The 16,259-nt window shown below is 38.0% G+C and overlaps 1 protein-coding gene across 3 annotated transcripts in view; it reads left to right on the top strand.

Annotated features, from left to right (window-relative positions):
- Nucleotides 1-6,758, top strand: part of LOC150087110 (RNA 3'-terminal phosphate cyclase-like) — a 184,844-nt gene extending 178,086 nt beyond the window's left edge. For all 3 annotated transcript variants that reach the window (XM_090372968.1, XM_090372967.1, XM_090372966.1), the window contains exon 11: nucleotides 6,636-6,758. In XM_090372968.1, coding sequence (XP_090229094.1) covers nucleotides 6,636-6,719 — 84 coding nt within the window. In that variant the 3' untranslated portion in view covers nucleotides 6,720-6,758. The remainder of the gene's footprint in view (nucleotides 1-6,635) is intronic.
- The last annotated feature ends 9,501 nt before the right edge of the window (nucleotides 6,759-16,259 follow it).

The following is a 16,259-nucleotide window of genomic DNA, read 5'->3' as shown; positions in this document are numbered from 1 at the left end:
TTCTACCTTTCTAAACATAGACCTGGTTTTACTCAAGTTGTTTCTGATGGAAATATTTTATGGTTTTCACAGAGTAATTATGTGGACATAACTGGCTGGTACCACACAATCCTTTTTGCAACTTTTAGTGTGTTTTGTTGTAGGCACATGGGACCTCACAAGTCCTGCTTCGACATTGCATGTTGAATGACTGCTCTCTAACTCTAAATATTGCATTGTCTCACCCTTGGGAGGAACGTTTTAGGACTCTCACTGAAAGTTCCAAAACGTTTCTTAAAATGTTGATTAGCTGAAAAAACATAATTGTAAAATATGCGAGAACTCTTAAAAGGTTTGCCCCCTGCACCTGTCTTGTAATAATTTTTGTGCAAAGCTTTGCGCAGGGTGAAGTGTGAAATCAAGTCACAAAACTAATTACTCAGTCTTTTCAGATATTAAAATGTTTCAAATTAGGAAATATTGCTGAATACGTATACTGTTGCAGAAGTCCATTGACTTCTTGCAACAGTATACCAAATGAAATTCTGTGTGAGGAAAAAAGAGTGCTCACTTAAATTTCAATTTTGTTCTCTTAATAGTTTTGATCCCACTATGTTTTTAGTGTGTGCTGCTGTAACAAAAAGAAGGAAGACACATGGATTTGCTGAAATTGGAGCATTGTTCAGTCATCAAGTTTCTCACCAAAGAAGTAAGATGATTGATGTCCAGGAAGGCCTGTGACAGCGACCACTCCAGAAACATATTTTCTCTAGGGAATATGACATATCTGAGGGAACAGTTATAACTATCCTCCATGAACAGTTGCAGATGACTAAGGTCAGTGCAAGGTGGGTCCACAGATTTCTGACCCCTGTGCAGAAGCAATTCAGAGTACAGTGTTGTGAGAATTTAGAGCAGTGGTTTCCAAAGTAGGTGGTGGGGTTACCTGGGGGGGGGGTGCAAAGAAGCAAGGGAGCAGCAGGGGGAGGCATTTGAGGCTGGACCTTTCAGAGTGTGTCGATTGCTTATTTACTATTTTTCAGGTAGTGCATCGCATGAATATTTGTGCATTTGTTCATGTATGTTAAGTAATTACAGAGGGTGTCACACTAATGATGTGCAGAACTGACAAGACTGTTCTCAAATTGTGTTGTGTACTTGAAGAAAGTTGTACAAAATGTCTTTACCATTCACATTCATTGTCAACATTTGGTTGCAAAAAACCTCAGTGATTGCCTTAAAGTCATTACACACTGCCATTATTGGTGTTAATAAAATAAAAGCCATTCTCTCAACATAGACTATTCTGGGAGCTTTTGTGTTGAGAACGATGAAGATTTTCAACGTTTGTTGCTTCATACTGAAGTTCGTTGACTAACAAAAGGCAACTGCGTAAGATGCTTTTATAACCTTTTTGACCTCTGTATTTGTTCAAACTATTTGCAAAGTTCAATGAAATGAATTTACAGTTGGAAGGAAACAATAACCTCATTAAGGCCAAATCTGTAGTATCCACTTTTATTTCAAAGTTAACCTTATTCAAGCATAGTATAGGCCGTCGCGAGCTATATCAATTTCCCTCTCTGTCTGAGCTAGAAAAGATTAGTGGGATACAGGATGATGATCTGCGAGTCTTTTGTCACCATTTGGATATGCTACATAAAGATATGTCTGAATGATTTAAGGATCTTCTTTTGATAGAAATTCCAGATTGGGTGATGAATCCATTTTTAGATATTGAGGAAGTTGGAATATTATTTGAGGAAGAACTAATTGAGTTATAAAATTACCGTATTTCCCCATGTATAAGACGCATCTTAATTTTGGGGCCCGAAATTTGAAAAAAAATGTATTACATAAAGTTATTGAACTCAAGTTTTATTCATCATAAAATTCATACAACTCCTCATCACTGTCAAAACTCCCATCCATTAGTGTGTCCTCATCTGTGTCTGATGACGAATCACTGTCCTCATATATTGCCTCGTCCTCAGTTCCATCTATGGCATTTGAAATGCCACACTTCTTAAAATGACTTGACAACGATCTCAATCTTGATATTATCCCAGGATCTTTTCACCCAGGTACAAACTTCTCCTATAGTTGGTTTCTTCACTCTTCCTGCTGGTATCAAATTGTCCCCAGAAGACTTCATCCATTGGTTCCATTCGTCTCTCATGGCAGCTTTGAAGGGTTTGTTAATGCTGACATCAAGTGGTTGGAGCTGGGATGTCAAAGCCTCCAGGTATGATGGCAAGTTTTGTTTTTTGCTCTGCAGCAATCTTCTTTGTGTTTTTTTGTTATGTGTGCCCTGAACTGATCAAACACCAATAGGGCAGGTTTGAGTAACAGCCCACCAGGTCTCCTGCTCCAAACTTTCTCAAACCAGATCTTCATCCCATCCTGATCCATCCAACCCGTGTCATGAATGTGGACAATCACTCCTCGAGGAATGTCTTCTTTTGGCATTGTTTTACGTTTGAAAATCAGCATAGGAGGCAGCTTTGTTCCGTCGGCACAGTAAGCTAGAACAACTGTATAATGGCTCTTTTCATGTCCACTTGTCTTCACAGTTACAGTTTTCACCCCCTTCTTATCAACAGTTCTGTTACTTGGGACATCAAATCGAAGGGGGACTTCTTCCATATTTGCAATCTGTCCCATCTCAAACTGATGTGTCTTCCGACGTTGAATTACAAAACAATGAAATTCAAGGACCTTCTGCTCATAGCTTTCAGGCATCTTTTGGGCAAGTCTGGTGTGTGTATGCATGCTTAGTCCATTCTGTTTCACGAACCTGAAGCACCAATTGTGTCCTCCTTTGAAATCAGTAACTTCTTGTTCATCAGCAATTCTTCTTGCCTCATGCTGAACCATCTTTATGAACACAGGAATTCAAATTGCCCTTTGCTCTTCAATCCATATCTTTAATTCCCTCTCTAAATCAGGCCATTTTGCTGACTTACCTCTCATGGCCTCCTTCTGCCGTGGCGTTTTCAGTAGGGTTTCTTCTTCCTGTAGCCAGTCGCGGATTGTTTTCTCAGTTGGAGGAGGACCAAACTTACGTTCAGCAGCACGATTTCCATTCACTTTAAATTCAGCACTGTACGAAAATCTTTTCTGAGCCATTTCTGGGCAGAACTTGGCAAAACGTAACCTAATATACCTGTAACAAGTGTGAAACAACAAGCGAGAAAAAGCGGGAAATGCAAGTAAAAAAAAATCTACAACCACTGTATAAGACGCACCCAGTTTTTAGACCCCAAATTTTTCGAAAAAAGGTGCGTCTTATACATGGGGAAATATGGTAGCTGAAACTGAAGTTTAAGAAATCTTATCAAGAGTTTTGGTTACAGAAGAAAATTTCTGATTACTATCGTGCACTATGGACAGTGGTGAAGAAGCTACTTACTGCATTCTGAACTTCATATTTAATAGAACATGGTTTTAACTTGGTCATCAAATTTTATTTCCAAGCAAAGAAATCGATTTCCCAATTACTGAATGTGGTGATTTAAGACTACTTCTGACTTTAAACTGGACATTGAGAAACTGGTAGTATGTCATCAAGCCCATCCCTCGCATTAAAAACTTACAGAAATATGAACTTGTTACTAAATGTAGTTCTAAGACTTTTGTGAAATGATTTTCAGATTTTAAAAAGCTAGAATCACTAGTTAAGCAATTTCAATACAGGTAGGACCCATTTTATGACATGGTTAGGTTCCAGCAAAACAGGGTCATAAAATGAAAAGTTGTTGTTGTTATTTGTTATTATTTTTTTTTAGGAGCATTAGCAACTAAGGCCACATTGCTTCGGGAATATGCGGTGGTCATTCCCTGACCTTTCCGCATCGTCCGTATTTGGTGGCGACGGGATCGAACCCCGGTCTAATCCAGAAGCATGTGTTACGCACTACTGCTCCTTCCCACCTGGCTACGGAGGCGCCATGAAAAGTCGTAAAACAAGATAAAATTATAATGTAATTGAATGAGATAGGTTCCAAAATTCCCAAAATTTTTCCAAGTATGCACTAATATTTCTGTTCTTTATAAATAATTAAATATTTTAAACATTTAATGCTTATGCTTAATATATAAAGTAATTAATAAAACAAAATTTTACTTTGGTCCTGTGGAGTCATCGCTCGAGTACATATTTTCTCAAGTGATGACTCCACTACCCGTTTTGTCCACATTAAAAACTAAATCAGGGTGGTAGTTGCCTTTGTCTATTAAGATGAAAGTTTAAATTCGGAAGGATACTCTTCCACCACTGCAACGTCAGCACTAGCAGTCTCCAGACACTTTCACATTGTGAATTTTACAACAGTTTTTAAACTGATGAAACCACCCTTTGCTGGCTGTAAATGTTTCAGTGCTACCAGACTCCTCACATATTTCGTCAAATAACGACTTTGCCTTGTCCAGAATTACCACCACTAGGAATGGTGGTAATAACAGGAATGTTATTTTGGTTCATATCATCAACCCACAACATTAACAATTTCTTTATTTTATCAACATTGTTCATAATCATTGATACAGTAGAAGGTGCTAAACTCAACGCCTTACACGCATCCGACCGATGCTCACCAGACTCTACGTGACAATCATATCCATTTTCTCCTTAATTGTTAGTGTTTTACGCTCATTCCCCAACACAGAAACTGCCCTACAATTAGAGCTCATGGTTACACAACAATTATTATTAATGAGAAATAACACTGTGTAACCCATTAACAATTGAGTGAAAATTCACAACGAAATGAACATGGCACACTGAATATAAACAACTCTTGGCGTAGCTATCATTCCACCCACAATGCCTAGTGCGTGTTTTGGACTTGCAGATGTTGCTACAACGTGTTACTGAGTTGTTATTTTATAATTTTTTAAGGTAATATTTTGAAACAGTCGTTAATGTAAAAAGTTGTAAAATGGACCATCGTAAAACTGGACCTACCTGTATGTTGAATTAAATAAAATAAAACCTTTATTGGATTTTAAATAAATGTGCAATTAATCATTACTGTTTTGAATTATATTTTTTTATTATCTTCTTCATTGGGTTGTGCAGTCTGCCACGCTGAAAAATATTTTTATAAGTTAGGACTGGGGTGGCATTGGGGATGCATTTATGAAACCAAGGGGGCAGTGAATCAAAAAAGTTTGGGAACTACTGATTTAGAGTGTTATGGAAGGGATCCTGAAACCAAGCAAGAATCAATGCAATGGAAGCACACGAGTTCTCGCCCACCCAAAAAATTTGGACACAACCTTTAGCTGGCAAGATTATGGCCACCATTTTTTGGGATGCTGAGAGAATTTTGTACATTCACTCTCATACACAGCACACAACTCTGAAAAACTTTCTAGAGTTGTGTGCTGCTTCTTCAGGACAACGCACCAGTGCACATACTGCTGCTGCTTTGAGAGACTGACTTTACAGAACTTACACATCCACCAGCCGACCGGGCTAGCCGGGTGGGTAAAGTGCCTGCCTGGCAACCCAAAGGTCGCAGGTTCGATTCCCGCCTCGGGCTTGGATCAAAGTACTGCAAAAAAAAACAAACCTTGGGAGGTGCATTATGGCCACAGAAGCCTATGCGCCTTACAGTTCGGATCTGGCCCCCAGTAACTATTTCCTGTTTCGAAACCTCATGAAAAACGTACATGGATGTCGTTTTGCTGATGATAATGAACTGAAACTGCTGTTTCTGCATTCTTTGATGGACAGGACAAAGAATTTTATTTGTCTGGTATTTCCTTATTGCCAATAAAATGGAACAAGTGTATTGAAGTTAAGAGGAGTTACATTGAAAAATAAAAAAAAGTTTTTGCCTCTATCTCATTTCCTTCATAGGTAGGTAGATAATTTATTGAATGCCCCTTGTACCTTAACTGAGCTTATCTTTTTTTGCTTTTTCCACAAGGACCCCAAGCAGGCCTTGAAATCCCCACACCTTGCTTTCTAGGGCTGCTGCACTGTTCCAATTGAAACAGTGCAAAAATCACTTTCACCTCTATCTGTAGCTGATGTTAATCTACTAAGTGTCCCCCTAATCTAGCAGTTCTTCCTTAAAACTGCCTCTATAACATCAGCAAGTATTCTTGCCCCCCTTGTATTTATGTATTCCATCCCTATTAAAACAGTCTCTCCAGGGCAAAATAGATTGACAATTTCCATCATTATGAAAATATATTGACAATTTCCGTCATTATGAAAATATAGACTATTAAGATCTCTTTAGATGGTGGAAAGCAAAATTGTTTTTAAGCAAAATCCAGTTTCAAAAAAATATATATATAATTACTGAGTCTTTTTTCATTTATTTTGATTGAAATAAATTTGATTAATTTACTTCTAAACAAAACACATTTTGGTGTGCTGACCTAATTCAAATTTCAAAACAGCAAGTTATTTTTATGTAAAGTTTTAACCCTTTTATTCAATGTTTTTTTTTTTTTTTTTAGAAGCATGAGTTGAATAAATAAGTGTTCCTACTGATATGTTTATTCAACATTCAGTTGTTTAAATGCTACTTGTAAAATCTGTATTTTAAGATTTGTTATTTATAGTGTTGCAGTTATCTTTTATTTATGGTTTATATCTCCAACTATTAATGACAAACAAAATAAATTTTCTCTAACAGGCTAAATTCAGCATTAAGAAAACTGATCATAAGGATGCTTGCATTATCGAATGTCAAGGAATTGGACTTAAAAGAAACTGTTAGGTGCAAGGGATTTCAGATGGAAATATGTTTTTCTAAAAAAAAAAAAAAAAAAAAAAATGTTCTTTATTATGCAGTTTTTGGCTTCTAGTTGTGAATAAAAATACATAAAGTTATTATGATAAATAATACTTAATAAAGTCATATTATGATAAATAATACTTAATAAAGTCATATAAATTAGGTGACTATTTTTTTTTTTTTAAGTATGTTACATAAAAATATATTTGTTTATTTTTAACCCTTTCCCAAGCAAGCACATATACAAAGGGTACTAGGAAAGTTTTGCAATACAGCTTTGTTTATTTAATTTTTTCAAAGTAATTTCCTCTACATTCAATACACCTCTCCATCCTCCGAAACCAATCTTTAAACCAGTTCTGCCAAGTTTCACTAGGGAGTAAAGCACACTCGTTGTCCCAAGCCCGTAGAAGGTCCCCATCACTGGAAAACCGCCTCCCTTTTAGCTTCATTTTCACATGCGGGAACAGTGCAAAGTCGCAGGGAGCAAGGTCTGGACTGTAGGGAGGGTGCTCGAGAAGTTTCAGTCCTGTCGTGGTCAAATATTCGGTGCAGGCTTTGGCGCGGTGAGTGGAGCATTATCGTGATGGAGGTACCAGGTGTCCATTCTTGACTTTGGCCGCAGGTTCTTCATAGATCCAATGACTTTAGGCAGGCATTGTTCAGTATACCACTTAGCTGTGACTGTCTTCTGCGTGTCCAAAACGACACGTTCCACAATTCCACTCGATTTGAAAAATACAGCTATCATTTTCTTCTTTACAGATCGGGATTTTCTGACAATTACGGGTGTGTCGTCATCATCAAAGACCCAAACTTTGTTTTGAGCCTTGGTCGGCAGATCGTAATAGTACAGCCAAGTCTCGTCACCTGTCACGATGTTGTTCACATACCGAGATTGTCCCTTATCAAACTTTTTTAACATCTCCCGGCACCAAGTCACACGTCGTGTCATCTGCTCTTCAGTCGGTTGATGCGGCACCCAGAGAGAACAAAGTTTCTTCACGTGCAAATGATCTTGCAGAATCGAACGAATTGCTGGTGCATTTAGGCCCAAAGTATCCTCTATCTGTTGGTAGGTCACTCGCCTGTTTTCGTCAAGCATTTTCCTCACAGCAGTAACGTTTTCCTCCGTAACTGACGTTCGTGGCCTTCCCGGCCTCTCAGAATCCTCCAGAGTGAAATTTCCCCTTTGGAATTCTCTATACCACCTGAATATCGTTGTACGATGTGGACAATCATCATCTAGTGCAAGAGTCATTTCTTCTAAGCACTGGTCTATGGTTAAACCACGCACAAAATTATACCGCAAAACTGTCCTTATCTCATTTCGTGACCACGATGCCATCGCAAGCACTTTACACTCTCACTACTAATGAATAACTGAGCCCATCGACTTGGCGCGGCGGCTACTATGCACGTATGAACATGTCTCAACATGCAGCAACCAGCAGCTTCCTGCGATTCATTGTTGCGTCATATTGCAAAACTTTCCTAGTACCCTTTGTATATATATATACACAGGAACTCCCCGACTTACATAATACTCAACTTTACGTAAGTTTTTGCCGGCTGGTGCAAACTTAAAAAAAATCATGGAAACGTATTTTGCATCCTGTAGGAATAAATGGAGGTATCGTCAATGCTAGGAGTATAGTAAATAAATTTGATGAATTGCAGGTGCTGGTCAATACATCAAAGCGGATATTGTTGGGATATCAGAGACCTGGTGAACCAAATAACACTTTTCTTTCTTTCTTTCTTTTTTTTTTTTTTTGTAATTCATTCCCAGTCCTTGAAAGATAAATTTTGCTATATTACTAAGCTATTTATCTCTCTAAAAGGTCATATTTATAATGGAAATTGCACTACACTTTCATTGTTATCATAAGTTCCTGTTATAAGAATCAATTTTGAATGCCTTTGTGATATTTTTCTAAAGCATGTTGTTTCTGGAGGTCATGACCATAAAACAATAAAAACAATTTGCACTTTCCAGTTTATTGGGCTTTTCTGTTAGTGCATCTAATTATAAACAGGTAGTAAACTCGATCTTATTGCATTTGCGATAATACCGATAACTGGAATTCTGTGTGTTTTTACGTTACGGTATCATGGTGAAATATGTTCCCCTTCATTGAAACTTCAATCATATAAAAAACAAATTTTCAGAAAGTTCTCTTCATTCCTATTTACGTATTACAATGATGAAGGGAAAGGGACCAATGAAAAGTGCAAGTGCCAGGAAACAAAACAAAATTGATTTAGAAATGAAGATGAAAATGATTAAGTACGAAGCAGGACAAAGTTTGTCATCTGTTGCAAGGGAATTAGGTCTCGCTGCTTCAACAATGAATACTATTTTAAAGGACAGTGCATGTATAAAATAACATGTCAAAGGGTCAACGCACTTAAGATCAACAGTGATCACAAAAGAGCATTTAGGTGCTATATCAAAGATGGAATAGCTATTAATAATATGGATGTAAAATCAGATTCAGAAGCGAGTGCCCCTGCGTCTAATGACCATTCAAGCAAAAGCAAGAAGTATTTATGAAGATATTAAGGATAAGTACGGCGACTCCCAAGCTAAGTTCGTGGCAAGCAATGGGTGGTTTAATAGGTTCAAGCATCGTGCTGTTTTCCCACAACGTTAAAGTATGTGGTGAAGTCGCCAGTGCCAATTCTGAAACTGCAGAGAAATTTTGTGATGTGTTGGGAAAAAATTATTGATGCAGGCGGCTGGCTATTCAATGCAAAAAATTTTTAACATCGATGAGACTGCTCTGTATTGGAAAAAAATGCCAGATCGAACATACATTGCCAAAGAGGAAAATACAATGCCAAGTTTCAAGGCATCAAAAGATAGGGCCAGGCTCTTGTTTGGGGCTAATGCAGCAGGAGATTACAGATTAAAACCACTGCCTGTGTACCATTCTGGAAATCCTCATGCATTTAAGGGCATCAATAAAGCAACCCTACCTGTGCATTTCCAATCGAACCAGAGAGCATGGATAACAATATCTCTCTTTGATGATTGGTTTAAATGCTGCTTCATTCCTGAGGTTGAAAAATATTGAAAGGCAACAACGTTTTTTCAAGATTTTGCTTCTATTGGATAATGCTCCTGGACATCCTACGCATTTAGATGATTTCAATTCGAACGTGAAAGTCATATTTCTACCGCTAAACACGACTTCACTCATCCAATCTATGGATCAGGGTGTTATTTCAAATTTATAAGCATACTATTTACACAAAATATTTGCTCAGGCATTGTCTGCAGTAGACGATGAGAAAAATTTTATGTTAAGAGACTTTTGGAGTCTTACAATATTTACCATGCCATCTTAAACATTATAAGATGGCCTGGGTGGAAATTACTAAAAGTTGTTTAAATGATGCATGGAAGAAAATTCGAAGTGTTTGAAAAAGACGAATCACATGAAGAAGTTACAGATAAGATTGTAGAGGGTGATTTAAGGTTGAGACTTGTTTGGGAAGTCTGAGTCAGTGGTGTATCCAGGTATCTTTGTACGGGGGACACGATGACCAGGCTTTTGAGTTTTTTTAGAATGCCTCCTGCATTCTTTTTCTTTAATTTCAAATTTTTGGTTAAGGGGGGACATATGTCCCCCATGCCCGCCCCTGAATATGCCCACAGGTGTTTTCTCTCTATCTGCAAGTTTTGGTGGTATCACCATATCCCAGACATCTAAAGCATCTCGAAATCTTTAGCATTGTGAACTGTGACCAGCCAAGAAAAATCCTATTGCCCTGGCTGATCACTGCCTTTCTGATTGTACCAGACAGTTTCACAATCCAGTTTGTGTTGTCTTTGTTCCTGGTTTTGGTCATAAATCTAAGTTTGAGTTGAAAACATCCTCCAAAGTAAAGCCATGATCTTTGAGGTTTTTGCTGAAGAGATCATCAATAAAGTTTTCTGCACTTTTATACCATTTTCATCATCAATACTACCATTCTGCAGTCAAATATGAAGTTTTCTGAGCAGTGCAGACCGGCTGCCGGCTCATGGGGTATTGTCAATGATATACAAGAATTTTGCTAGCAAGGATAAGGAGGTGTTACCCCCCTTGTATAAGAGGTGTGGTCAGGCCACACCTTGAGTAGAGTACTGCATAACAAAATAACTGCACATAGCATTTCTTAAAAAATGCATACGTTTATGATTATTTCAAATTTCATGCAAATAAAAGTACAAGCAAACTACAGAAATTTTAGAAGATAGTTCAAAAGAGCCACCATATCCATAGTAAAATGTGCATTAAAACAAAGGACCCACGCAAAGAAAAACCATTTGCACTATATTCACAGAGTCAAAAATTGACTAAAATCACTTGTGAATGAGGACTTATGGAATGCCTTCTTCCACCATCTACAAGATAGAATCAAATTTCATACCGATTTTACGAATATTAGTGGGTGTCGATTACACAAGTTGTCTACCCAACATGTCTGAGTGAGGAAGCGTGTCAAGTATGGAATTGACAGTGCTAGTCCGAGTCAGAGTTTCGGCATTGTGAGAGCCAACAGACTGGTAAATTTCTGGAGGGTGAACCGTGTTTTCAGAGCGATGATGAACCAGACCCCAAGGGTCAGAATTAACTGCAGTTAGAACAAATATTCTCCAGGTGGATCTTTTACTGTCATTTATAGCCTTGGCATATCGCCTTTTGAGGTTGCAATATTCATTTTTAAGTTGCCCAACATCTGCAGTCGGCCAGCTCATACAATGACATAAGATGGTCAAGTCATGACTCCACCATGGTGTTGGATGTTTAGGCAACACTTTCCTCTTAGCAGCATGGGAGCAAGCCTTGAACAAAGCATCCTAGCCATACAAAGCATAGTCAGATGCAGAATAATTACCAATGGTATTCATAATAGAATCAGAGAATTGACGAGCATCATCGAAATTAGACTACAATATACATTTTTCCCTTAAGACAAAAGTGCAAAGGTCCTGCAGAGGAAAAGAAGTATCTGAAAAGGAAGACTTCATCACAAAGGTGATTAATCTCTGTGAACCAATCATAAATAGTGAAAGCATTGGCATATGAAGTCCCAGTTACGTCAGGCTGGCTAAGAGTAACAAGGTTATGAGAGAATAAGATTCTTCAATAAGTCTTGCCTTTAGTGTCAGAAGAAGAGCAAAACCAGAGTAGAGACTTTGCATTGACATCTGACATGATGAACAGGTGTGTGGAACTAACAGTAGCAATAACATTATTAAGGTATTGAAGATAAACAGTAATATTAGAAGTAGGTGGACAGTATAAACAAAAAAAATAAGAAATGCTAGAGGTCAAAACATGAATACAGATAGTATGTTGTGTGGTAAGGCCATCAATTTTGACAACATTCATATTGGTGTTTGTTTTAAAAAATGCAGAGCACAGCTCGGCATGGTCAGGCTAAAAAAATTCATAGAAAGAAACTTTGCCTTGATGATAATATGGTTCTTGAAGGGCAAGTATATCAAACCGGTGAACATCCCGATATTGCCAAACTTCCTCTGCAAATAGACGAGACTTGTATGCATTAAGTTGAAGAATACTTAAGTCAGAAGTGATAGAACCATCTACAGTAGAAGAATGGTTATATGATGTATTACTCATAGTTGGTTCTTATAAACTCTGGACGTTGTGGATCAGGAACAGAGTGCCTGGAATCGTATCTAGATTTACTGTTTGCACCTTCATACTGGAGGTTTAGATTTACTTGGGCATTTTCTAAACACATGGCCACACTTGGAGCAATAACCACTAGTAGGAGACGTGCCTTGCCGACATGTGGTGGCAGTGTGACCAAAGTCTAAGCAGGTGTAACATTTTGTCACCACCACAAAAGATCTAAATTTGTGGGCAGTAAACCCAGTGTAGAGACACTAAACTCGAATATTAATTTATATATCTGAGGAGAAATGCTCAATGTATATTACTTTTGGATGCAGACTTAGTGGTAAATCAAAGAGATTTTTGAAGTAAAGATCTTCAAGAAACTCTTCTTTGGATAAGTCCTCCACATCTAAAATAAGTAGGGCCAGTCAGAATTTTTAGTGGGCAATGGGAAATACCCACATTCGACAAAGCTGGTAGGGATGCAATCTTTGGTGTGTCAGTTTCTATGACAACACCCTTATTGTGAGTAAGCCTTGTGGCTTTTATCTTAATGCCCTTCAAATTTTCCTTCAATGCCTTGGCTAATTCCAATTTCTTGGTTACCCACCTTTAAAATAATATTCTGTTCAGCAGGAGCTGAAGTGGATTTAGCTGCAATGGTGGCTGCAGAGAAAGAGGCGGCCTCTAATTCAGGTGCTGGGGAACTAGGTGAACCACATAGTACTTGAGCATAAGTCAAGGTGGGGGAAACAGGAGGTGCAGGAAAAGCAACATGATTTTCATTTTCTTCCAGCTTAGTCTGAAGTGTTTGCATTCTCTAAGAAAATTTTATTTAAAGCAGTTTGCGGCTCGTCAAGTAGCAAAGAACATTTTTGACCACTTGTTTTGTCACTCTGTCGGATTCTTTAAACAAATATTCCTCAAGGTCCTTTTGTAATAGATCTTTGGCCTGCTTAGGTGAAGAATGCACAATGGATTTAGGCAGGACCTTTTTTGGACCCTACTTTCAGAAGAAACGGATCAGCACTCCATGAAGATGCAGTAGACCACTACATAGAAGTGTCATAAGGGGAATCAGCACTTATAGAATATTCATGTGTAGACTATGGTTATCAGGCATTGAAGTATCACCAGTTGAATCAGAAGCAGTCTCACAGACAGATGGAGAATGTGCAAGCAAGACACAGGTATCAGATTGAGAATTTAATAACTCAATTTCTGAAGATCCCAAATTCTCCAGAAGACTGCATGGTTGCACATTAGGAGAAGCAGTAGTGTTGTCAGAAGAAACATCATTAGAAGCTGCAGAATTAGCTGTTCTTGAGTTGGCAGGGACATTCTCTAACTGTTGTGTTGGTTTTGGTAGATATAGTTCATAGAGTCAGTAAAGTATATTAACATAAGTAACAAGTAGTATTTTTGGTAATATTTAAGTAATATGGTTATATTTATTTAAAACTACAGCATTATGATGAAGGAACACTAACAAATCACCGAAAAAAATTCTGTTATGAGAGGATATCTAAACCGACTGCAGTCAATAAGAAAATCCTAATAATACTTTGAGAAAGAGGAAAAAAATCTAAAAGCATTACATTCAATCAAATGAAACAAACCACATGAAACTGGCCATAGTTGTTCTTTGGCAAGCGCTGTCACTGTTTCGTACACCTGGAAGAAAGTAGGTTACCCATGCACTCAGCCTGCAAGGGCAAAGTGGCATAAGAGTTCAGAGTGGCATAAGAAAGCAGTCAGGGAGCAGCATGATGAATGCACACTGGCCAATAATGGTAGATATAAAGAAATAACTTACTTTAGGAGTAACACACAGTGTGAAGAAGTGGTAGGGCATCAAAAATAGCAATCCAGCATCAGGCACAGTATGACTATTTAGCATAAAGTTCAAAGAAAACACTTAATATTACAAATAAATTGGAGTGCAGAAAGAGCATATGAAACTGCAAACCAAGTATACAGCTTTTATAGCCCTCTCTAGACAGTGCAATTAATTCTAAGTAAAATTTCAGCTGTAATGCAAATAACCCATGGGTCAGTCAGTGCTATCACTCAGTTGTTCATTTCATTGCCATTCATTTTACAGTGCTAATTTATTGACTGCAGTTGAATTGACACGTGCAGTAAGGCACAAAAATTTGCGATTTGTTTTGATGCAACTTTGTGTTTAGGCAGTGAAAAGGTTAAATATTATCATGGCATCACGACAGAACCTAGTTTGAAAATGTGACAGAGCCATTAAGGCATGAATATCACTGCAGCATGTGAGATATCTTGTCATAGAACACAACTATTAAATATTTTAGTGACTTTGACATCCAGAAACTAAGTTCAGCACAACCCTTAGATTTAAATTTCAAATCATGTCATTTATTTCCACCTGAGTAATCAAATAGTTAATTCTCACAGGAGCATATAGTGTTGGACAGACAATTGGGTAGTCGAGACCTGCTAATTTTCGTAAAATCAGACAAATGCTAATAATTTATTGTAATTTTTCCTTGTAGAGGATCTGCGATCTCATTATGGATTTAAAATAAACTTTGTGGATTTTTTGAAAAGGGTAGTATAGGCTATTTTTGAAAATTTTAAAGGAATATTAAATTTTAAGAATATTCATATCTGGGCTTTTCTTCAGGGATGGCTGCATCTCGGAGAGGTGTAATTCAGAAGGTGTTGAAATTGCAATTATATGGAAGGAGGACGAAGGGAAAAGCCACTTTTGTCCTAAATCCTTGCATGGGGAGTAATTGTTAGGCATAAAGGAAGATGATGTCCTGAAGCCTGATGGGAGCTTTTCTTTAATACCATCTTCAAAAGAGGGTGAATAGGTGTCGAGGCAGTCTTTTACAGCATGGGGGTGCGTTCCATTGCCATATTTCAAAAGCATGGTGGTGGGGAGGTTGAGTAGTCGGAAAAGGGTAAAGTATGACGATTTAGCATAAAGTTCAGAGAAAACACTTAGTATTACAAATAAATAGGAGTGCAGAAAGAGCATATGGAACTGCAAACCAAGTATATAGCTTTTATAGCCTTTTTATATTAGATGACTCTCCTCAACTGGGGCAATACCACCACTTTGCTTATTGGAGTATTGAAGTGGTCGAACTCATGTTTAGTATCCAGCGCTAAGCTCCGGTCAACCTTTCCCCATCTCTTCCATCATGCAGTATGACTGATGACTTTTGAGGTTACGATGAACATCGTGGCAAGATCCAATCTTCCTTACATTTCGAGGGTACAGCTCTAAAACAGTGTTCGCAGGCCGGCCGCTAGTTAGTATACGGGACCGAACCTATTGGTAACTCTTTAGGAGGCTCCCGGATCAGTTAGTGTATAATCTTGCTACTTCTAATCTGCCAGATAGTGACTAGAGGGAGTCCAAATAGTGTGTATGCAGGGGGCATTGTCGAGGCCACGTTAGGTCAAGGATCCAAGTATATTACCATGTGTACACCATATCCAAAAAGTTCATTACTTCATACAGCATGTCCCCCCACCTTTTCTTACTATTGAATACACCACGAATTGTCAAACTAATACAGTAAGCTTATCTGCGAAAAGATCTAAACCTCCCAAACACTACCTAGTTCATTTCACAAATATACGTGGTCTCAATTCTAATCTCAGCGATGTCCATTTCCACTTGCAGTCTGCCAAACCCCATGTACTTTTTCTAACAGAATCTCAGTTAACAGTTGATTCGACTACTGCTCATCTCAGATGCCCAAATTATTTGCTGTATGATTCCTTTCGCCTCAAAAGTGGTACTTGGGCATATGTCCGTTCAGATGTTCCTTGTCAGAGACTTGGTAATTTTGAATCTCCTCTTTTCGATCTTCTCTTGCTTAAAATCTCTCTACTT

This window comes from Mastigoproctus giganteus, chromosome 4 (assembly GCF_048544385.1).
Source record: "Mastigoproctus giganteus isolate SK-2022 chromosome 4, ASM4854438v1, whole genome shotgun sequence".
Classification (NCBI taxonomy): Eukaryota; Metazoa; Arthropoda; class Arachnida; order Uropygi; family Thelyphonidae; genus Mastigoproctus; species Mastigoproctus giganteus.
The sequence above is the reverse complement of the archived record's forward strand: the minus strand, read 5'-3'. Positions and strand labels throughout refer to the sequence as shown.